Source organism: Dreissena polymorpha, chromosome 3, assembly GCF_020536995.1.
Source record: "Dreissena polymorpha isolate Duluth1 chromosome 3, UMN_Dpol_1.0, whole genome shotgun sequence".
Classification (NCBI taxonomy): domain Eukaryota; kingdom Metazoa; phylum Mollusca; class Bivalvia; order Myida; family Dreissenidae; genus Dreissena; species Dreissena polymorpha.
This window is the reverse complement of record NC_068357.1, coordinates 43,376,727-43,399,832: the sequence shown is the minus strand read 5'-3', so window position 1 is coordinate 43,399,832 and position 23,106 is coordinate 43,376,727. Positions and strand designations below refer to the sequence as shown.

Here is a 23,106-nt window from a genome sequence, read left to right as displayed (position 1 = left end):
TACCTAATTCATGAGTAAATAGTATTGCTCGCAGATTTCTTTATTATTTATTGTCATCATTTATCTTATTGTATATTTTGAATTTGTATATGGTGTCAATATCTTAAGTTTTGTACAGGGAATTTTTATCATGAAATTATTTTCTTAGTGAGATATGTATTCGATATTCCAACAATATTCATTTAATATGATGGTGATAGCTAATTTTCTTTATATCCAGTTCTCATTACCATTTTCATCATACTTTATATGTTTTCAGAAAGTCAAAAAAAGGGCATTGTTGTTGTTATTTTGTCTTAGTTATCAGTATAAAATAAAAAGGATGATAAAAAGTGCACTCACATCTCGACCTGTGCGTTAAGACACACTCTTTATAAATTTGAATGGCTTGTGTTCATTTCAAACTTGCGATTAAAGTGGATATGCACGATTTTGTCAAATATTTATGAATTTATATAAAATGTGTAAAAAAACTTATTATACATATATTTCAATATAAATTAAAATAAAAGTTAATAAGAACATGTGTCGAAAATGCGAAATAAACCAGATATTTTATTCTGAAATCGAAAATGTCTGTACAGTCGAATTCGCCAGCATGTATAGCATGCATGTACGATTTGAATCTTAATTTAGTTTTACGGATCATTTTAATTTCCTGCAACGATATCTATTCATACGACACACGAACACCAACTCCGATTCTAATAAAAAGACGAATGCTTCGGTTATAGTAGGAAATATGTACGAAATATCTTCGTCACAATCGGCTCGAGGCGCTAATTTGTCTTCGCTGCATTTTATGAAATTCGCCTTCAATGTATTTTTTTTTCTTGCCTGTGTTGTGTTATTGTAACATATTTTTATCAATATATTACAATTTAACACATATATAAAAATCGTTCATACCCACTTTAATTTTGAAAAATGAGTTGCGTCTTAAACACAGGTGGTTAGCGTGTGGCTATGATATTAATAAGTGAAAACATCATTTTGAATGATAAATAATCATATTATAACGAAAAATTAACTTTTCTGGAAAAAAAAATCACTATCAAATATATATGTAACAAGGTTTGCAACTCAAAATCAGCCCAAAACCGGGTGCATCGCTTTGAACAGCCATATCTTCATCAATTGTGCAGCGATTTTCACGATCTCGGTCTTATTCAACGCAGAAATGAATTTCCTTTCTGGAAATGTATATGTCTTGCAATATTTTTACAAATGCTGGGTCAACTTTTAAGAAACAAAACGATACACAACACGTATGACCCAGTTGACAGTGATCATGCATTCTTTATGAATGAAATCTCCAGTTGTAAAGACACACCTCCGCATTGGACCAATGAAATCACTCGTATGTTTAAATTGTCAGTTAGTTGAAATGTATGTAAACAAAGGTTTCAAACGGCGCTGGACAGTTAGTCTTGATGCATAATGTAACGACAAGAACGGAAATAATGTTTTTTCATACGTTTTATTGAATTATGGTATCGAACTACATGAACTTTGTAGAGAAGTTGCCCTTTACTCCGTGAAGATTTCAGTCTTAAAGACAGCATTATCACTGTCAACTGGGTCATGCGAGTTGTGTATAGTGTTATTTCTTAAAAGATGACCCAGCATTTGTAAAAATATTGCAAGACGTATACATTTCCAGAAAGGAAATTCATTTCTGCGTTGAATAAGACCGAGATCGTGAAAATCGCTGCACAATTGATGAAGATATGGCTGTTCAAAGCGATGCACCCCGTTTTGGGCTGATTTGGAGTTGCATGCCTTGTTATATATATATTTGATAGTGATTTTTTTTTCCAGAAAAGTTAATTTTTCGTTATAATATGATTATTTATCATTCAAAATGATGTTTTGACTAATTAATATCATAGCCACACGCTAACCACCTGTGGTCTTAAATTGTGCAATAGCGAACAACTTCGGTGCCCCCAGCGCTTTGATTTTAAACTTTGTCAATTTACTAAAACGTGAAAAGGCCCCTTTAATGCATATCGATTCTTTGCTGGAACTGTTTATCCCACAGAAAAAAAAGATTGTTGTGTTTGCAGTGGTCTACGTTCCAATTTTATTTTAATGATTCTATTTTAAGGGGCCTTTTCACAGATTTTGGCATTTTTTTAACTTATTCATTAAATGCTTTATATCGATAAATGTAAACATTGGATCGTAAAAGCTCCAGTAAAAAATCAAGAATAAAATTAAAAAAAGGAAAAGAACATTGCCCGGACCAGGTTTCGAACCAGTGACCCCTGGAGTCCTGCCAGAGTCCTGAAGTAAAAACGCTTTAGCCTACTGAGCTATTCCGCCGAGTACACATACTGGAAGTATTTTATACCTTAAGCAATCTTCGTAGTTTCACAAAATTTCACGACAAAAACAGAACTCTCCAAATTATTCAATCGTTTCGCGTTGCAACGCTTTATAATTTTTAGGTTTTAAAATCGTCAAAAGATGCATATAATGGCTATATTAGACCATGGTAAATGTTCAGTATTACTGTTTCCTCACAAATATCATAACTAAAACGAAAATTTGCGAATCTGAAACAACTTTTTTCAATTTTGTAAATTTACCAAAGCGTGAAAAGATCCCTTTAGAGACAGACTATTACTATTTATACCATGGAGTTACATTCAATACGGACAATGGGAAATTTACCGAGCTTATGAAGCACAATTGTAAGCAATCCCGAAATACTATAAATATCCCTCGTCATTGACAATCCTGTTCCAAACTGCGTTAAATCTGCGATGTTACAGTCTTTACGGTTAAAATCTTGTTAGACAATATGTTATGTTTGTTATATTTAAACGTTTCCCATTATAAGGCGGTTAAAATCTTGTTAGACAATATGTTATGTTTGTTATATTTAAACGTTTCCCATTATAAGGCATACTGTCTGACAGATCACGGTCTCCATTAACCCCTGAGCCAGAGCCATGAAACTTGCCATAGTTGTTCTCAATCATCTGGGGGTGCTTCACATTTAACACCCATAATCCCGGGGGCTAAGGTCAAGGTCACACATTGAGGTCAAAGGGCGTTGTCCATCCGTCCAGAAAACTTTTGTGTCCAGAAGCATATTGGCGGGGGATATCAATTAAACGAATTTGCTTGTTATTTCATTCAATGATGCGTTTCGATTGAACCTGCTCGACTGCATCAAAAGGCCAATTCTTATTTAAGTGCTATCAAGTACATTTCCATTGAACAACACGTACTTTGTTCTTTTGAGAGTTTTAAATAACGCTCACGCTGTATGTATCGAACCACTGACCTCCCGGTAGCAAGACGGACACTACGCACGGTGATGCTACGTCAGTCGTGACAATATACGTTGGAATGCCTTTTGATACTGTGTATAGAGTTATAGACCGATAAATGACTGTATCAAACGTGATTTCAAAGATGTAAATAACAATGACAAATCTGCACAATGTTATATTTTCTTATACGTATAACTTAAGGGGTTATATACAGGAGCTAAAATCCTCGGACCAACAATGCTGACATGTGAAGAGCCGAAACCATCGGGCCAATAATGCTGACCTGTAAAGAGCCGAAACCTTCGGGCGAATAGTGGTTACATCTATGTTCATGAGGTTAAACCCTCGGGCATATCGATTTTAGAAAATATTTACGTCTAATGAAGCAATTTATATACAACAAAAAGTATGTTCACAATGTCTTAAAAACTGCATTTATTTTGCGAATCCTACTTAAAATTTGATTCTATTTAAGCAATCAAGTGCAACTGAATTTCATCTGTGAAAATTTCAGTCATTATCAAGGCTTTGTTATGTGTAGTGGTTACATCATACTGTATGCATGTCACGACAACAAGTATACAAAGCGTATTTTAAAACAAAAGAATTTCATTCGATAATACATTCAATAATGTTTAAGAATAAAACAGGTTCGGAGTTATTATTTTTTATAAATAAAAAAACAACAATAATTCATGCTTAATTCATTGGTCAAAATTAATTGTGGAATGTTTCGAGTTCATTTGGTATCGCAAGTACTTTCCTGGGTAAAACCAGTACTGTATTTTATGGGTCTTGTCGTTTGTGTCACAAGTACTTGATTTCCAGGGAGAAACCAATAATTTATTTCAGGGGTCAAACGATTACTTTGTTTCAGGGGTCAAACCAGTACTCGGTTTCCTGGGTCTAACCAGCACTTGGTTTCCTGGGTCAAACTAGCACTTGGTTTCATTGAAATACGTGTCAACTGTTTTCAGATAAAACCATGAAGAAATAAAACTCTAAACAAAATAAACAAATAATTTCATAAAAGGTTGCGAATGTTTCTAATAATCAGCCATTATCCGGCGGAGCGACCTCCTGTCGCGCTGTGTCCACCTCCTTTGGCACATGCAATCACAGCACTGGTTGAAGCAGGTGTTGAAGATGTTGAGAAGCTTGTATTGCAGGAACCTCTTGTACAGAGGCACGGTAACTGGCTTCAGTCGCTCTATTCCATGCACCACGGGGAAGGGCCGGTAACCAGGGCGACAAGGGCAGCCTCCGGGGCATGGGCTCGCCTCATAGCGGAGGTCGATCTCTCTGCCCTCGTCTTCGTCGCTGTCCGTCATGGAGACGCAGTCAGAATCCGAACAAGAGCAGTCCGAGTCGGAGCAAGATTTGGAGCTACCGGAATCGCTCTCAGACGAAGATGACTCCGGAAATGGCGCCCATCTCGTGCGCTTCTGTGGAAGCGAGGTCTCTGACTCGTCTGCCTCGCGTTTCCGCTTTTGAGGAAGCAGACGATATGGGCTATGCCGGATATGGATGTTGCGTGACATTGAGCCTGTGAATGGAAACACGTACACATAACTCGGATGATGCGTGGTTTTATTGATATTGTAAATGTGTTAAAACATAAGTACATGCACATGTTCACATTGCTTTTCTTTGAAACTGAACATCGGCATTAGTGACTCAACATTTTTCGTCACGATTGTATAAATTATAAGCACTGGTTAATGCTAAGGCACTGATCCACTCGTATTTTCAGTGCAATACAAATACGGATAATCTATTTAAAACGTTGCCAGGGTTGATAATACATCAATGTAAATACTACATTTGAGAAAATGTTTGATGCATATAACTGGGTTTATTTTCAAAGGAATAAATCGTGAAAATTACCAATTATTTTCATTGTATGAAACAGCGCATATTTAAAAAGCGTTGAAATCTTATTCATTGTATTTTTTTTCTTTTGATTGAAAAAAAGGAATAACACACGATGAAAGCACTTATCTTACCGTCATCGACATGCTTGACTCGGATCTTTCGTCGGTGACGCTCAGTCGGAAGTTCCTCGTGTTCATCCGGGTAATCTGACTCGTACACGGATGAAGAGCTGTTCGCGATGTTCATGTATACTTTTTTGACGTTGAGGCCGATGTCGCCACCGCCATCATCAGTATGAAGAGCCACGTCAAGCTCAAACTTGCAAGGAAGAGCCACGTCCGGCTCCCACTCACAGAATGAGGTGTTCAATTCGTCGGCATCGTCGTCTGAGGAACTCTCCCAGAGCTCAGACAGATCACCGAGATCCGTCGGCTCGTCGGCCGACAAACAGGAGTCAGAGGTTGTGTCAGCAACGGAAGTGTCGCCGCATCCGGCATGAACCGCCTCGAGCTCTCCTGCGTTTTGAGATAGAAATTGTCGTTTAGTGTGTGTATTTATAAACAAATCGGCATTACTAAATTTATACATCTTGTTTATTTGTCTTATTTATTATAAGTTTTAGAATATTATCAAAGTTGTGTTGAAATGTTTAAATAATGAAATACTTGTTTTAGAATATACCATAAAAAAAATATATCCAATAAAAGATCACACTTATTTATTTTCACGTGCACATACATTTAAATGTGTAAGTGTTGGGTAAATAACCCATAAATTGTATGCTTCATCGTGTTTGTACAAAGAGTTTGAGATTTAGAGAAGATTGGGTGATATTTCAGAAACAAGCAACATAAGTAGAAGCAACACCTTGATTGTCAGTCTGGTGTGCCGGGGAGGAGGTGAGGTCAATGTCGTCGCTGTGACCGACGACAGACAGGAGGTCAGAGCTAGAGCAGATAGAGAAATACCAGAGATGGTAAAATAACAGAGCTAGAGGTTACAGAGAAATTACAGTGAGAGTGAAACCAAATGGCATAAAAATTACAGAAATAACGGAGACGTAGAACATATTAAAGAAACAAAATAGCTAAAGATAACTTCAATACGGGAAAATGGACTTTAAAGAGATTCTAATAAATAAAAAAAGATTATATGAAAATATGAAATGAAGACTAAGATGATTTCTGTCAAACAACAGCGATAGGGAAAATGGCAGAGATAATGTGAAGTAACAAAGCTACTGGACATAGACTTTTAAAGAGTACATATACATACAAGATCTAGATATAGCTAAGACCATAAATAAGTTTCAGTGAAAACAATTGATATATATGAAATAACATAAGCTCTGTGAAATAGAAAAATCTGATGGTTTACAAAAATCGGTAATAGAAATAACGTAGCCAAATAAGTATCGTCGAAAATTCAGAGCTTAATGAAATACAAAATAAATCAATAGGATTGTATTATAGCAGGAGATGTTCGTTAAATTTATAATCCCCCCTCCCCCCCCCCCCCCCACCCCCCCCCCCCCCCCCCCCGGTTTGCAGCAAAGTCGAAGAATCGTCCCTTAGTCAAAACTTTGTAGCATACCAAGTCATATGGGTTTCTATATACAGTTTTTGTACACAATTTTCATATACACAGCCTATGTGACCTTGACATTTCCTAAAACTCAAAGCGTTCCATAGATATCATGCAGAAACAAATTGTTTGGTATAATCTGATTTGACCTTCACCTTCCATCTCGTGACCTCAACATCCTCAAATTATTTTCCTCCAATGAAATCACTTGACCAATTCAAGACCCTGTGACTTTGACCTTTGACCTGATCATCAAAATCAATAGGCGTCTTCCATTTCTCTCAAGTAACCAGCATGCTGAATTTGCATGTTATGGGTCCAACGCATTCTGACGGTATTTGGGCGAACAAATTATAACCGCGACACTGTGACCTTAACCTTTAGCATGTTGACCCCAAAATCTTCAGGCATTTTCATTTTCATTTTCTCCTAAGTTACCATCACACCAATTTAAATTGTTTAAGATCAAAGTGTTCTCTAGATATCGCGTGAAACGAACTGTCTACGGACCGTCTGACATACCGACAGACGGACACGCACACCGTTTCTTCAATTGGGGAATAATAAGCAAATTACTATTGATAAATCAACGTTTATTTTCTGCTTTAATAAATAATAAATTTATAAACTCAGTGGCTTATAACTTAATATGCTTGTTTAAAAGCTGGATTAGATCTACACCTTAAAACGTGCGTTTTGTAAAATAGCAACATAATCAAACAGAGATAAACAGAATGTGTGAAACAACAGGGATTCTTGTAAAATAAATTGATTTTAATGAAAAAAGAAGCACGCTTGTTAAAACCGGCAATCTGAACTTTGAAAATAAACTTACCCAAAATGCAAACATATTACTTAATATGACTAATCATTAATAAGTAAAATATTTCAAAATAAAAAAACGCGGAATCTAAGTCAGATATAGTTCTAAAATATTTGTAAATTGTATGCGTTTTATCAATATTCAAGTTTCGAAAAAAAACTTAGCCAACTACAGAAAATTATCGTGTGTTTTTTCACCACCAAATAATGTATTAATTTGTCGTGTATAATTTTGACTCCGCGCATAAGTTTGCTTCAAAATAAGGCATACATATGATAACTTCTTTTTCTTACCATTCTTTGATCAATTCCTGACACACCGTTTCTACAAATATCTGTAAACTAGTCATTGTTGTAAGAGCGCTGTGAAAGACGTCTTGTTTGTTTACCAAACAACCGCGAAATGATCACGTTACTATGAACGTTATTGTGACGTCACTTACTTTACGTAACGTTCTTTCCGGTAGGCAATAATACTTTCCCCAAAACGGTGTTTTTATCAGTCGACACAAGATTTTAGATTCTATTTCTTTCAAACCAATCTACATATTATCCCCACGCTTTTCGAAGAAAAAGTGGGGATTATGTGGTTATCTTCGCCGACCGTCCGTCCGTCCGTCCTGGCCACTATATATCTCCTCCTACACTATTAGCACTAGAACTTTGAAGCTTACACATATGGTAGCTATGAGCGTATGTCCGACGGTGACGGCGACGGAATTTTGATCTGACCCCTGGGTCAAAAGTTATGGGGCTTGGGGTAGGGCCGGGTCAGAAATATTCCTGCGACCGCGATTTGAAAAAGGCTCATATATAAACTGCTGTGTCCCTTCAGATATTGCTTTCATATTTGATATGCATGTGTATCTAGACAACACCTTTCCATGCGCATACATTTTTTTACCCCTGTGACCTTGACCTTGAACTTGAGGTCAGCATTCTGGTTAAGATATTATATCATAGATCATATTTGGTATGCATGTGTATCCGGACAACACCTTTCCATGAGCATAACATGTTTGACCCCTGTGACCTTGACCTTGAACTTGAGGTAAGCGTTCAGGTTTCGAAATCTGCGACCGCGATTTGAAAAAGGCTCAGCTTACTGTGTCCCTTCAGATATTGCTTTCATATTTGGTACGCATGTGTATCTGGACAACAACATTGCATGCGCATGAAATTTTTGAACTTGGGGTCGGCGTTCAGGTTTTGAAATATGCGACCGCGATTCAAAAAAGCTCATAACGTCTGTGTCCCTTCAGATATTGCTTTCATATTTGGTACGCATATGTATCTGGACAAGACCTTTCCATGCGCAAAACATTGTTGACTCATGTTACCTTGACCTTGAACTGTGGGTCCGCGTTTAGATTTTGAAATCTTTTATGTGGTTATCTCCGCCGTCTGCCCGTCCGTCAGTCCTGGCCACTATCTTCTCCTACACTATTAGCACTAGAACCTTGAAGCCTACACACATGGTAGCTATGAGCATATATGCGACAGTGCTCTTTATGGAATTTTGATCTGACCACTGGATGAAAAGTTATAAGGGTTGGGGTGTAGCCGGGTCATAGATTTTCACTATATTTTTTAGGTTATTTACATTAACTTCTTCATTGCTACACCGATTTACTGCACATTGATACTGACCATCTCTAATGACAATACGGTCAATCTAAACTATGCATGGCCCGATTACCAACCCTGGTGCGCCCCTGGGTCAAACATGCGGCGTGGTGAAACGCGTCGGCCTATACCGCGCCATTTCTAGTTTTGATTAAGAAGAAAAAACACATAAATTTACTGATTAATGTTGATGTTTAAATGTTTTGTCGAGCAGCTTTAATTGCTTTAAGAATTTAACTCCTGCAAGTAAGTCTCATTTATAGTAACCCCGGTACGTTGTTTAATACAGTTATTGTTGTAAAAAAACACATTCAAATTCTGATAAATAAGACCCAATGCAGAGCACCTTATTTGTGGTTTTTAGTTGGTCGCGTAAGCGGCAGACTAAATTTACAGAGACTGTTTTGCAAATCAGTATGTGCTTAGCTACGCTAAGGACGGTAACTCACTACGCTAGGAAAGATTACCGCTGCCTGTCTGCACTGCAGACGACGAATGCTTAGGAGCGTCTGCTCTACGTCTGCATTGTGTGTATTTACCAGCTTGTAAGATGACGTTGGCCCCTCTAGGGTTTATCATTGAAATCTGTAAATATTGGCTGCTTTCAGGGAAAAAACGGGGCTTAATGCGTGTCAAATAAGATTAGCCTGTGCACGCAGATTAGCCCGGCAATGCGCACAAGCTAATCAAGGACGACAACAGCGAACAACTTCAGTGCCTTCAGCGCTTTGATTATTTACTGCTTAGTATGTACAGTTGTGCCTTGTTTCGACATATCCAGTGCATTCAGTCCAATCTATAATGTATATGTGTCTTCTTTATAATCAATTCTAACACGGCACGCGACTTGTATTCTATAGACAAAGAAGGAAATCAAGTGTGGGTTATTCTGCAATAAAATATGAGCGGAGTTTAATGTTTCGAAAATAGTTCCGAGTAAATAAAGAAAATATTGCAGTAAAATGCACGTGCTAAAACCCGCTCTAAGGGTAATTCTACAACTAGCGTTACTTTTCGCTCTAGTAATTGTGAAATAATAAATATGACAAATTTAAATGATTTTTTGGTGCTTTCTACTCCCACAACGTTTACCTATGCTCATCTTGATTCGCCATGAAATATATTGATATGAATGACCTTAAACTTGCCATTCAAAGTTACTAGACACTCACAGACAGTCTTCGACGGTGCCAAGAGGTGTCCCAGACAGTCTTCGACGTTGCTAGACACTCCCAGACAGTCTACGACGGTGCCAAGAGGTCTCCTAGACAGTCTTCGACGTTGCTAGACACTACCAGACAGTCGACGACGGTGCCAAGAGGTCTCTCAGACAGTCTTTGACGTTGCTAGACACTCCCAGAAAGTCTACGACGGTGCCAAGAGGTCTCCCAGACAGTCTCAGACGGTGCCAGACACTCCCAGAAGGTTCCAGACAGTGTACGACGGTGCCTAGAGGTCTTCGACGTTGCTAGACACTCCAAGACAGTCTACGACGATGCCAAGAAGTCTCCCAGGCAGCCTTCGACGGTGAAAGACACTCCCAGATTGTCTACGACGGTGCAAAGAGGTCTCCCAGACGGTCTCAGACGGTGCCAGACACTCCCAGACGGTGCCAGACACTCACAGACAATCTACGACGGTGACAGGAGGTCTCCCAGACATCCTTCGAAGTTGCTAGACACTCCCAGACAGTCAACGACGATGCCAAGAGGTCTCCCAGACAGTCTTCGAAGGTGCCAGACACATCCAGATCGTCTACAACGGTGCCAAGAGGTCTCCCAGACAGTCTTCGACGTTGCTAGACACTCCCAGACTGTCTACGACAGTGCCAAGAGGTCTCCCAGACAGTCTTCGACGTTGCTAGACACTCCCAGACAGTCTACGACGGTGCCAAGAGGTCTCCCAGACAGTCTTCGACGTTGCTAGACACTCCCAGACAGTCTACGACGGTGACAAGAGGTCTCCAAGACAGTCTCAGACGATGCCAGACACTCCCAGACGGTGCCAGACACTCCCAGACAGTCTACGACGGCGCCAAGAGATCTCCCAGACAGTCTTCGACGTTGCGAGACAATCCCAGACAGTCTACGACGGTGCCAAGAGGTCTCCCAGACAGTCTTCGACGTTACTTGACACTACCAGACAGTCTTCGACGGTGCCAAAAGGTCTCCCAGACAGTCTTCGACGTTGCTTGACACTCCCAGAAAGTCTACGACGGTGCCAAGAGGTCTCCAAAACAGCCTAAGACGTTGCCAGACACTCCCAAACGGTGCCAGACACTTGCAGACAGTCTACGACGGTACCTGCCAAGAGGTCTCTCAGACAGTCTTCGACGTTGCTAGACACTCCCAGACAGTCTACGACGGTGCCAAGAGGTCTCCCAGACAGTCTCAGACGGTGCCAGACACTCCCAAATCGTCGACACTCGCAGACAGTCTACGACGATGCCAAGAGGTCTCCCAGACGGTCTCAGACGGTGCTAGACACTCGTAGACAGTGTACGACGGTGCCAAGAGGTCTGCCAGACAGTCTTCGACGTTGCTAGACACTCCCAGACAGTGTACGACGGTGCCAAGAGGTCTCCCAGACAGTCTTCGACGTTGCTATACACTCCCAGACAGTCTACGACGGTGCCAAGATGTCTCCCAGACAGTCTTCGACGTTGCTAGACACTCCCAGACAGTCTACGACTGTGCCAAGAGGTCTCTCAGACAGTCTTCGACGTTGCTAGACACTCCCAGAAAGTCTACGATAATGCCAAGAGGTCTCCCAGACAGTCTCAGACGGTGCCAGACACTCCCAGAAGGTGCCAGACACTCGCAGACAGTCTACGACGGTGCCAAGAGGTCTTTGACGTTGCTAGACACTCCAAGACAGTCTACGACGGTGCCAATAAGTCTCCCAGACAGTCTTCGACGGTGCCAGACACTCCAAGATCGTCTACGACGGTGCCAAGAGGTCTCACAGACGGTCTCAGACGGTGCCAGACACTCCCAGACGGTGCCGGACACTCGCAGACAGTCTACGACGGTGCCAAGAGGTCTGCCAGACAGTCTTCTACGTTGCTAGACACTCCCAGACAGTCTACGACGGTGCCAAGAGGTCTCCCAGACAGTCTTCGACGTTGCTAGACACTCCCAGACAGTCAACGACGGTGTCAAGAGGTCTCCCAGACAGTCTTCGGCGTTGCTAGACACTCCCAGGCAGTCTACGACGGTGCCAAGAAGTCTCACAGACAGTCTTCGACGGTGCCAGATACTCGAGATTGTCTACGACGGTGCCAAAAGGTCTCCCAGATGGTCTAAGACGGTGCCAGACACTCCCCAGACGGTGCCAGACACATCCAGATCGACTCCGACGGTGCCAAGAGGTCTCCCAGACAGTCTTCGACGTTGCTAGACACTCCCAGACAGTCTACGACGGTGCCAAGAGGTCTCCCAAACAGTCTTCGACGACTTTGCTAGACACTCCCAAGCAGTCTACGACGGTGCCAAGAGGTCTCCCAGACAGTTTGAGACGGTGCCAGACACTCCCAGACTGTGCCAGACACTCACAGACAGTCTACGACGGTGCCAAGAGGTCTGCCAGACAGTCTTCGACGTTGCTAGATACACCCAGACAGTCTACGACGGTACCAAGAGGTCTCCCAGACAGTCTCAGACGTTGCTAGACAGTCCCAGACAGTCTACGACGGTGCTAGGATGTCTCCCAGACAGTCTTCGACGTTGCTAGACACTCCCAGACAGTCTACGGCGGTGCCAAGAGGTCTCCTAGACAGTCTCAGACGGTGCCAGACACTTCCAGACGGTGCCAAACACACGCAGACAGTCTATTACGGTGCCAAGAGGTCTTCGACGGTGCCAGACACTCCCAGACGGGACCAGACACTCGCAGACAGTCTACGCCGTTGCTAGACATTCCAAGACATCGACGACGGTGCCAAGAAGTCTCCCAGACAGTCTTCGACGGTGCCAGATAACCCAAGATTGTCTACGACAGTGCCAAGAGGTCTCCCAGACGGTCTAAGACGGTGCCAGACACTCCCAGACGGTGCCAGACACATCCAGATCGTCTACGACGGTGCCAAGTGGTCTTCCAGACAGTCTTCGACGTTTCTAGACACTCCCAGACCGTCTACGACGGTGCCAAGAGGTCTCCCAGACAGTCTTCGACGTTGCTAGACACTCCCAGGCAGTCAACGACGGTGCCAAGAGGTCTCCCAGACAGTCTCATACGGTGCCAGACACTCCCAGACTGTGCCAGACACTTGCAGACAGTCTACGACGGTGCCAAGAGGTCTGCCAGACAGTCTTCGACGTTGCTAGACACTCCCAGACAGTCTACGACAATGCCAAGAGGTCTCCCAGACAGTCTTCGACGTTGCTAGACATTCCCAGACAGTCTACGACGGTGCCAAGATGTCTTCCAGACAGTCTTCGACGTTGCTAGACACTCCCAGAGTCGATAACGGTGCCAAGAGGTCTCCCAGACAGTCTCAGACGGTGCCAGACACTCCCAGACGGTGCCAGACACTCGCAGACAGTCTACGACGGTGCCAAGAGGTCTGCCAGACATTCTTCGACGTTGCTAGACACTCCAAGACATCTACGACGGTGACAAGAGGTCTCCCAGACAGTCTTCGACGTTGCTAGACACTCCCAGACAATCTACGACGGTGCCAAGAGGTCTCCCAGACAGTCTCAGACGGTGCCAGACACTCCCAGACGGTGCCAGACACTCGCAGACAGTCTACGACGGTGCAAAGAGGTCTCCCAGAAATCTTCGACGCTGCTAGACACTCCCAGACAGTCTACGATGGTGCCAAGAGGTCTCACAGACAGTCTTCGACGTTGCTAGACACTCGCAGACAGTCTATGACGGTGCCAAGTAGTCTCACAGACAGTCTTCGACGTTGCTAGACACTCCCAGACAGTCTACGACGGTGCAAAGAGGTCTCCCAGACAGTCTTCGACGGTGACAGATACTCCCAGATCGTCTACGACAGTGCCAAGAGGTCTCCTAGACGGTCTAAGACGGTTCCAGACACTCCCAGACGGTGCCAGACACATCCAGATCGTCTACGACGGTGCCAAGAGGTTTGCCAGACAGTCTTCGACGTTGCTAGACACTCCAAGACAGTCAACGACGGTGCCAAGAGGTCTCCCAGACAGTCTTCGACGGTGCCAGACACAACCAGATCGTCTACGACGGTGCCAAGAGGTCTCCCAGACAGTCTCATACGGTGCCAGACACTCCCAGACTGTGCCAGACACTTGCAGACAGTCTTCGACGGTGCCAAGAGGTCTGCCAGACAGTCTTCGACGTTGCTAGACACTCCCAGACAGTCTACGACGGTGCCAAGAGGTCTCCCATACAGTCTTCGACGTTGCTAGACATTCCCAGACAGTCTACGACGGTGCCAAGATGTCTTCCAGACAGTCTTCGACGGTGCCAGACACTCCAAGATCGTCTACGACGGTGCCAAGAGGTCTCACAGACGGTCTCAGACGGTGCCAGACACTCCCAGACGGTGCCGGACACTCGCAGACAGTCTACGACGGTGCCAAGAGGTCTGCCAGACAGTCTTCTACGTTGCTAGACACTCCCAGACAGTCTACGACGGTGCCAAGAGGTCTCCCAGACAGTCTTCGACGTTGCTAGACACTCCCAGACAGTCAACGACGGTGTAAAGAGGTCTCCCAGACAGTCTTCGGCGTTGCTAGACACTCCCAGGCAGTCTACGACGGTGCCAAGAAGTCTCACAGACAGTCTTCGACGGTGCCAGATACTCGAGATTGTCTACGACGGTGCCAAAAGGTCTCCCAGATGGTCTAAGACGGTGCCAGACACTCCCCAGACGGTGCCAGACACATCCAGATCGACTCCGACGGTGCCAAGAGGTCTCCCAGACAGTCTTCGACGTTGCTAGACACTCCCAGACAGTCTACGACGGTGCCAAGAGGTCTCCCAAACAGTCTTCGACGACTTTGCTAGACACTCCCAAGCAGTCTACGACGGTGCCAAGAGGTCTCCCAGACAGTTTGAGACGGTGCCAGACACTCCCAGACTGTGCCAGACACTCACAGACAGTCTACGACGGTGCCAAGAGGTCTGCCAGACAGTCTTCGACGTTGCTAGATACACCCAGACAGTCTACGACGGTACCAAGAGGTCTCCCAGACAGTCTCAGACGTTGCTAGACAGTCCCAGACAGTCTACGACGGTGCTAGGATGTCTCCCAGACAGTCTTCGACGTTGCTAGACACTCCCAGACAGTCTACGGCGGTGCCAAGAGGTCTCCTAGACAGTCTCAGACGGTGCCAGACACTTCCAGACGGTGCCAAACACACGCAGACAGTCTATTACGGTGCCAAGAGGTCTTCGACGGTGCCAGACACTCCCAGACGGGACCAGACACTCGCAGACAGTCTACGCCGTTGCTAGACATTCCAAGACATCGACGACGGTGCCAAGAAGTCTCCCAGACAGTCTTCGACGGTGCCAGATAACCCAAGATTGTCTACGACAGTGCCAAGAGGTCTCCCAGACGGTCTAAGACGGTGCCAGACACTCCCAGACGGTGCCAGACACATCCAGATCGTCTACGACGGTGCCAAGAGGTCTTCCAGACAGTCTTCGACGTTTCTAGACACTCCCAGACCGTCTACGACGGTGCCAAGAGGTCTCCCAGACAGTCTTCGACGTTGCTAGACACTCCCAGGCAGTCAACGACGGTGCCAAGAGGTCTCCCAGACAGTCTCATACGGTGCCAGACACTCCCAGACTGTGCCAGACACTTGCAGACAGTCTACGACGGTGCCAAGAGGTCTGCCAGACAGTCTTCGACGTTGCTAGACACTCCCAGACAGTCTACGACAATGCCAAGAGGTCTCCCAGACAGTCTTCGACGTTGCTAGACATTCCCAGACAGTCTACGACGGTGCCAAGATGTCTTCCAGACAGTCTTCGACGTTGCTAGACACTCCCAGAGTCGATAACGGTGCCAAGAGGTCTCCCAGACAGTCTCAGACGGTGCCAGACACTCCCAGACGGTGCCAGACACTCGCAGACAGTCTACGACGGTGCCAAGAGGTCTGCCAGACATTCTTCGACGTTGCTAGACACTCCAAGACATCTACGACGGTGACAAGAGGTCTCCCAGACAGTCTTCGACGTTGCTAGACACTCCCAGACAATCTACGACGGTGCCAAGAGGTCTCCCAGACAGTCTCAGACGGTGCCAGACACTCCCAGACGGTGCCAGACACTCGCAGACAGTCTACGACGGTGCAAAGAGGTCTCCCAGAAATCTTCGACGCTGCTAGACACTCCCAGACAGTCTACGATGGTGCCAAGAGGTCTCACAGACAGTCTTCGACGTTGCTAGACACTCGCAGACAGTCTATGACGGTGCCAAGTAGTCTCACAGACAGTCTTCGACGTTGCTAGACACTCCCAGACAGTCTACGACGGTGCAAAGAGGTCTCCCAGACAGTCTTCGACGGTGACAGATACTCCCAGATCGTCTACGACAGTGCCAAGAGGTCTCCTAGACGGTCTAAGACGGTTCCAGACACTCCCAGACGGTGCCAGACACATCCAGATCGTCTACGACGGTGCCAAGAGGTTTGCCAGACAGTCTTCGACGTTGCTAGACACTCCAAGACAGTCAACGACGGTGCCAAGAGGTCTCCCAGACAGTCTTCGACGGTGCCAGACACAACCAGATCGTCTACGACGGTGCCAAGAGGTCTCCCAGACAGTCTCATACGGTGCCAGACACTCCCAGACTGTGCCAGACACTTGCAGACAGTCTTCGACGGTGCCAAGAGGTCTGCCAGACAGTCTTCGACGTTGCTAGACACTCCCAGACAGTCTACGACGGTGCCAAGAGGTCTCCCAGACAGTCTTCGACGTTACTAGACATTCCCAGACAGTCTACGACGGTGCCAAGATGTCTTCCAGACAGTCTTCGACGTTGCTAGACACTCCCAGAGTCTACAACGGTGCCAAGAGGTCTCCCAGACAGTCTCAGACGGTGCCAGATACTCCCAGACGGTGCCAGACACTCGCAGACAGTCTACGACGGTGCCAAGAGGTCTGCCAGACATTCTTCGACGTTGCTAGACACTCCCAGATATCTACGACGTTGACAAGAGGTCTCCCAGACAGTCTTCGACGTTGCTAGACACTCCCAGACAATCTACGACGGTGCAAAGAGGTCTCCCAGACAGTCTCAGACGGTGCCAGACACTCCCAGACGGTGCCAGACACTCGCAGACAGTCTAAGACGGTGCAAAGAGGTCTCCCAGAAATCTTCGACGCTGCTAGACACTCCCAGACAGTCTACGATGGTGCCAAGAGGTCTCCCAGACAGTCTTCGACGTTGCGAGACACTCGCAGACAGTCTATGACGGTGCCAAGACGTCTCACAAACAGTCTTCGACGTTGCTAGACACTCCCAGACAGTCTACGACGGTGCAAAGAGGTCTCCCAGACAGTCTTCGACGGTGACAGATACTCCCAGATCGTCTACGACAGTGCCAAGAGGTCTCCTAGACGGTCTTAGACGGTTCCAGACACTTCTAGACGGTGCCAGACACATCCAGATCGTCAACGACGGTGCCAAGAGGTTTGCCAGACAGTCTTCGACGTTGCTAGACACTCCAAGACAGTCAACGACGATGCCAAGAGGTCTCCCAGACAGTCTTCGACGGTGCCAGACACATCCAGATCGTCTACGACGGTGCCAAGAGGTCTCCCAGACAGTCTTCGACGTTGCTAGACACTCCAAGACAGTCTACGACGGTACCAAAAGGTCTCCCAGACAGTCATCGACGTTGCTAGACACTCCTAGACAGTCTACGACGGTGCCTTGAGGTCTCCCAGACAGTACCAGACGGTGTCAGACACTCCCAGACGGTGCCAGACACTCACAGACAGTCTACGACGGTGCCAAAAGGTCTCCCAGACAGTCTTCGACGTTGCTAGACAATCCCAGACAGTCTACGACGGTGCCAAGAGGTCTCCCAGACAGTCTTCGACGTTGCTAGACACTCCCAGACAGTCTACGACGTTGCCAAGAGGTCTCCCAGACAGTCTTCGATGTTGCTTGACACTCCCAGACAGTCTACGACGGTGCCAAGAGATCTCCCAGACAGTCTTCGACGTTGCTAGACACTCCCAGACAGTCTACGACGGTGCCAAGAGGTCTCCCAGACAGTCTCAGACGGTGCCACACACTCCCAACCGGTGCAAGACACTCGCAGACTGTCTACGACGGTGCCAAGAGGTCTCCCAGACAGTCTTCGACGTTGCTAGATACTCCCAGACAGTCAACGACGATGCCAAGAGATCTCCCAGACAGTCTTCGACGGTGCCAGACACATCCAGATCGTCTACGACGGTGCCAAGAGGTCTCCCAGACAGTCTTCGATGTTGCTAGACACTCCAAGACAGTCTACGACGGTACCAAAAGGTCTCCCAGACAGTCATCGACGTTGCAAGACACTCCTAGACAGTCTACGACGGTGCCTTGAGGTCTCCCAGACAGTATCAGACGGTGTCAGACACTCCCAGACGGTGCCAGACACTCACAGACAGTCTACGACGGTGCCAAAAGGTCTCCCAGACAGTCTTCGACGTTGCTAGACAATCCCAGACAGTCTACGACGGTGCCAAAAGGTCTCCCAGTCAGTCTTCGACGTTGCTAGACACTCCCAGACAGTCTACGACGTTGCCAAGAGGTCTCCCAGACAGTCTTCGATGTTGCTTGACACTCCCAGACAGTCTACGACGGTGCCAAGAGATCTCCCAGACAGTCTTCGACGTTGCTAGACACTCCCAGACAGTCTACGACGGTGCCAAGAGGTCTCCCAGACAGTCTCAGACGGTGCCACACACTCCCAACCGGTGCAAGACACTCGCAGACAGTCTACGACGGTGCCAAGACGTCTCCCAGACAGTCTTCGACGTTGCTAGACACTCCCAGACAGTCTACGACAATGCCAAGAGGTCTCCCAGACAGTCTCAGACGGTGCCAGACACTCCTAGACTGTGCAAGACACTCACAGACAGTCTACGACGGTGCCAAGAGTAAAAAACGCGTACTGGTTCGTCGCAGAACAGAAATGTGAGTGACTCAATATGCCTACAGTTTTCGATAAAATCGAGCCGCATATAAATTAACTGCACTTTCAATAGCAATTGATTTACAGCTTAAATAGATTAACTTTACAATAAAAATAACATTTAGAGAGTATCGTTGCCTGGCGGACTGCCAATCTCTTGCACGACGGTTTCATTACATTCACCTCTGTGTTGGGCTCAGAACGGACTATTGTTATGAAAGCGTCTCGTTTATGTCATGATCATTCCAAGCGTTCATCATTGAGGTTACAGAATACTAAACAATCTCTTGCACGACGGTTACATTGCATTCGCTGCATTAAAGAAAACCATCTCATACCATGATATCTTATATCAGTCTTAATTCATTATTATAAAATTGATATGGTCTTTTTATGTTAAGAAACCAACATACATACACACGTCGAAGCAATTCCTAACGTCACTCAAAAAATATGTTCAATTCTTTACATTTGTGAAGTGCGTGGAATGATTCCATCTGCGTAAATGGGCAATAAATTAGTTCCAAAGAGTTGCATTAAAACTCGCAAGTTTTTGCACGATTTATCGTACATTTAAAAGTCATATTTCTTAATTTAATGCATGCGATCTTAGATACCCAATCAAATATACATTGAATGCGTTTGTTCGGTTTTACCTATTTTATAGACAAAATGGAGTGCTGAGCATTTCGCAGAGTTGTATGTGAGAGCAAGGAACGACAACTCTGCGTGGAGATTGGCGGACTGCATAAAGCCAGTCGTACAATACACTTCCCATTAAACAATTATCATGTTAAACCTTACCTGAAGGCACGTGGGGTTTGCCATTCCGATGTTAAGGTTACAGTATACTAAATAACCGTTTCATGTAGGCTGTACTCTCTAAAGAAATATCATAGTTGACAGGAAGGCATGTTTTACACTTTATACTATTATTCGGGTGTTATCTTTCGCAGATAACGGTAGGGCTTGAATAGGTGTTCACTACTGAATCCCTGAAATATGATAAACTTGAAGACTATAGTAAACCATTGCACTGAAAAGGTTACATTCCACTAAGAAACGGCCGAAAAAAAAGTTGCAAAAACAGTCGATTTGGATTTGTGTTAAGTTCTTTCTTGCTTTGTACATTACATATCTTTTTTATTGCATAAATCGATTTCGCTTAGAACGGCCTTTAAGAAAAAGGTATGGTTATGGGGGTCTCTATGTGCAAAATGTTGCATTTACTTTCGCTTAAAGATGTCGCTTTTACATTGAAATGTATAGGGAAACTATTTAGTATATTGTGACCTTTACGGAATGTATCAACATGGCTTTTCAGCACATGAGTCGGAAGTGGAGGGAGCGCACTCCAGGTTTATTCTGGAGATATCCTGGAGCAAGCTTCAGCCAAAACGCTGGGCAGACACCAAGGTTTTTCCGATGCCTGGGAACAAACGCAATAGACAATAGCAACTTTTGAAAACATATAACATGGAATTTCTAGTTAGGTAAACATAAAACAATTATTATTATTACCGACTCATCTAAAGAAATGGAGAATTTATAAAAGAACAATATCATAAAAATCTAATCCTAACTTTCACTCCATTGGTTATCGCTTCTCAGACATTAGTATTGAAGCGGCAGACTAGACATGATTTTTATGATATTTTGTTGAAAAATGACATTTGGTTTAAGCAATGCTGTTAATCCGTTAAGTATGAATGGGACGTCCTCTGTTCCCTACAGTTTGCACGGCGTTCTCGTGTGTTGACCAGCTCTGCACAGAGCCCTTGTAAATTTTCTTGATTAGAACATTTCCGTTGTGAATGTATTTTTCCATGGTTACCAGAACCCCGTCGCCGCCCCTCCCCCGAATAGCGCCGTGCGTTTGCCATAATAAATACGGATCGATTTGGTTGGTTAGTGAAAGGATTGATCTCGTGGGGATAGAGGTAACTGAAAATCCTAAAGATAAAAGCGAAAGGTAAAAGCAAGTGTGAAATAATGTCTACTCACTTTCAGTGGTCACTTTCCTTTATCGGTCAGCGCAATGGAATAAGACATGCATTATATAATTGGTAAAAATAAAGAAACAAATTACGCACACATGCAGAACTAACACACATGATTACAGATACATTTGTTTGTAGTAGGTCGGGAACCCTGAAACTGAAATCAATAGTTAATACGCTAAGGGGGCAGTAACCATTGTCAGGGGTAGGGGCCATGTGCCTACCAACTCATGCAGAACGGGTCTACGGGTCTACAGCGACCTGCGTTGTCATGGTAGTGGGTCTTTATTCATATATATTTTTATATAGAAAACACGAAAAGAAATTCAGACGTTTTTTGTTTCAAACATACTTGTTTTGTTTTAATGGATTTAACTTATGTTATTTGATTGGGTCTCTGAGATGAGAAGCGCGTGTACCAACCACTGCGTTAACCGGAAAGTCTAATTGTCACCGTAATGGTGTCCAAAATCGTCATCTTCATCTCCGATACAGCACTCCTTCTTAATAGAAAATTTTGTGCCGGCACTCATAGCAGTAAATATGGGTAAAACATTTTCATTTACAAAGCTTCTATACAAAAGATGATTACTTGAGGTAAAATATCCAGCTCATGCAACGATATTCTCCGGATTTAATTGATTAAGAATCATTGTATAGCATGGCACTAAAGCAAATGGCTTATTCTGTTGTGGAAGCCCTTTAAATACTGTTCGATGTGTTATTTAGAAGATTACACGTTAATTTAAAGTTATCTTATGTTCAATAACGCAGTGTTTAAAAATGCTTTTCAAAACAATAATCCAACATAATTTGAAATAGGGTCGCCTGTGCGTGAGACAGGCAGTAATAGTTAACCGCTCCGCCAAACGATGTCTAGTTTGTAAAACCGTTGCATCGATGCAACAATTTGATTTTAACACACCTTTCTTAAAAAAGGTCGGTCGTAACTCACTTCTGTGTTCTGAAATATCCCACATAGACTTAAACTGGTTTTTTTAGCTAGTTTGCTTTTTTAAGAAACACGTGTAAGAACTATTAGCCTTTCTATGCATTTTCTAATAATAGCGTTCTGTTAGCTGATTTCGATTTCGCCACAGTAAATGTCAAGTTTTTTTTATACTCTTTGTCAAACTGGTAGAGTAAACTCAATCAAATACTATAGCAAATACAACTCCATCCAGTGCTACAACAGCGAAAATTCAATCTCTTACTTCACCGGACACAAATCAATCCAGTACTACATCAGAGACGACACCGTCTATAACAACAACGGAGATAACTCAATCCGTTACGACCACAGATACAGCTCCATCAAGTACTCAAACAGAGACAACATTATCCAGTACTACAACAAAGACAACTCCATCCATTACTACAGTAGAAACTACTCTATCGTTTACTACCAAGGAGACACCGCCATCAACTACAAGAGAGACAACTGCATCCAGTACAAAAACAGAGACATCTCCATCCAGTACTACAAAAGAAACAACTCCACATATAACCACAACGGAGACAACTCAATACAGTACTTTCACAGAGACAACTTCATCCATTACTTCCACAGAGACAATACAACTCACTACTGTAACAGAGAATACTACACCCTGTACTCCTACAGAGACAACTGTATCTATTACTACAACAGTGTCAAATCCATCCATTACTACCACAGAGAAGACTCTATCTTTTATAACAACGGAATCAACGTCATCCATTTCTACAAAAGAAACAATGCCATCCAGTACTTCAACGGAGACAACTCAATCCAGTACACCT

General features: G+C 44.3%; 1 protein-coding gene across 1 annotated transcript; it reads right to left on the bottom strand.

Moving 5' to 3' along the window:
* Positions 1–3,894: 3,894 nt before the first annotated feature.
* On the bottom strand, positions 3,895–8,098 carry LOC127873878 (uncharacterized). Its single transcript, XM_052417980.1, has 4 exons — positions 7,863–8,098; positions 6,030–6,109; positions 5,294–5,677; positions 3,895–4,833 (listed from the first exon to the last, which is right to left on the bottom strand). Exons 1-4 carry the CDS (start codon positions 7,916–7,918, stop codon positions 4,334–4,336), a joined length of 1,020 nt encoding a protein of 339 aa, XP_052273940.1. The 5' UTR covers positions 7,919–8,098; the 3' UTR covers positions 3,895–4,333.
* Positions 8,099–23,106: the final 15,008 nt, after the last annotated feature.

Coding starts and splice junctions, on each gene's coding strand:
- LOC127873878 (XM_052417980.1), bottom strand. CDS start 7,918: ATGACTAGTTTACAGATATTTGTAGAAACGGTGTGTCAGGAATTGATC. Junction 6,110..7,862: donor CAGGAATTGATCAAAGAATG/GTAAGAAAAAGA, acceptor TATCTGCTCTAG/CTCTGACCTCCTGTCTGTCG. Junction 5,678..6,029: donor ACACCAGACTGACAATCAAG/GTGTTGCTTCTA, acceptor CTCAAAACGCAG/GAGAGCTCGAGGCGGTTCAT.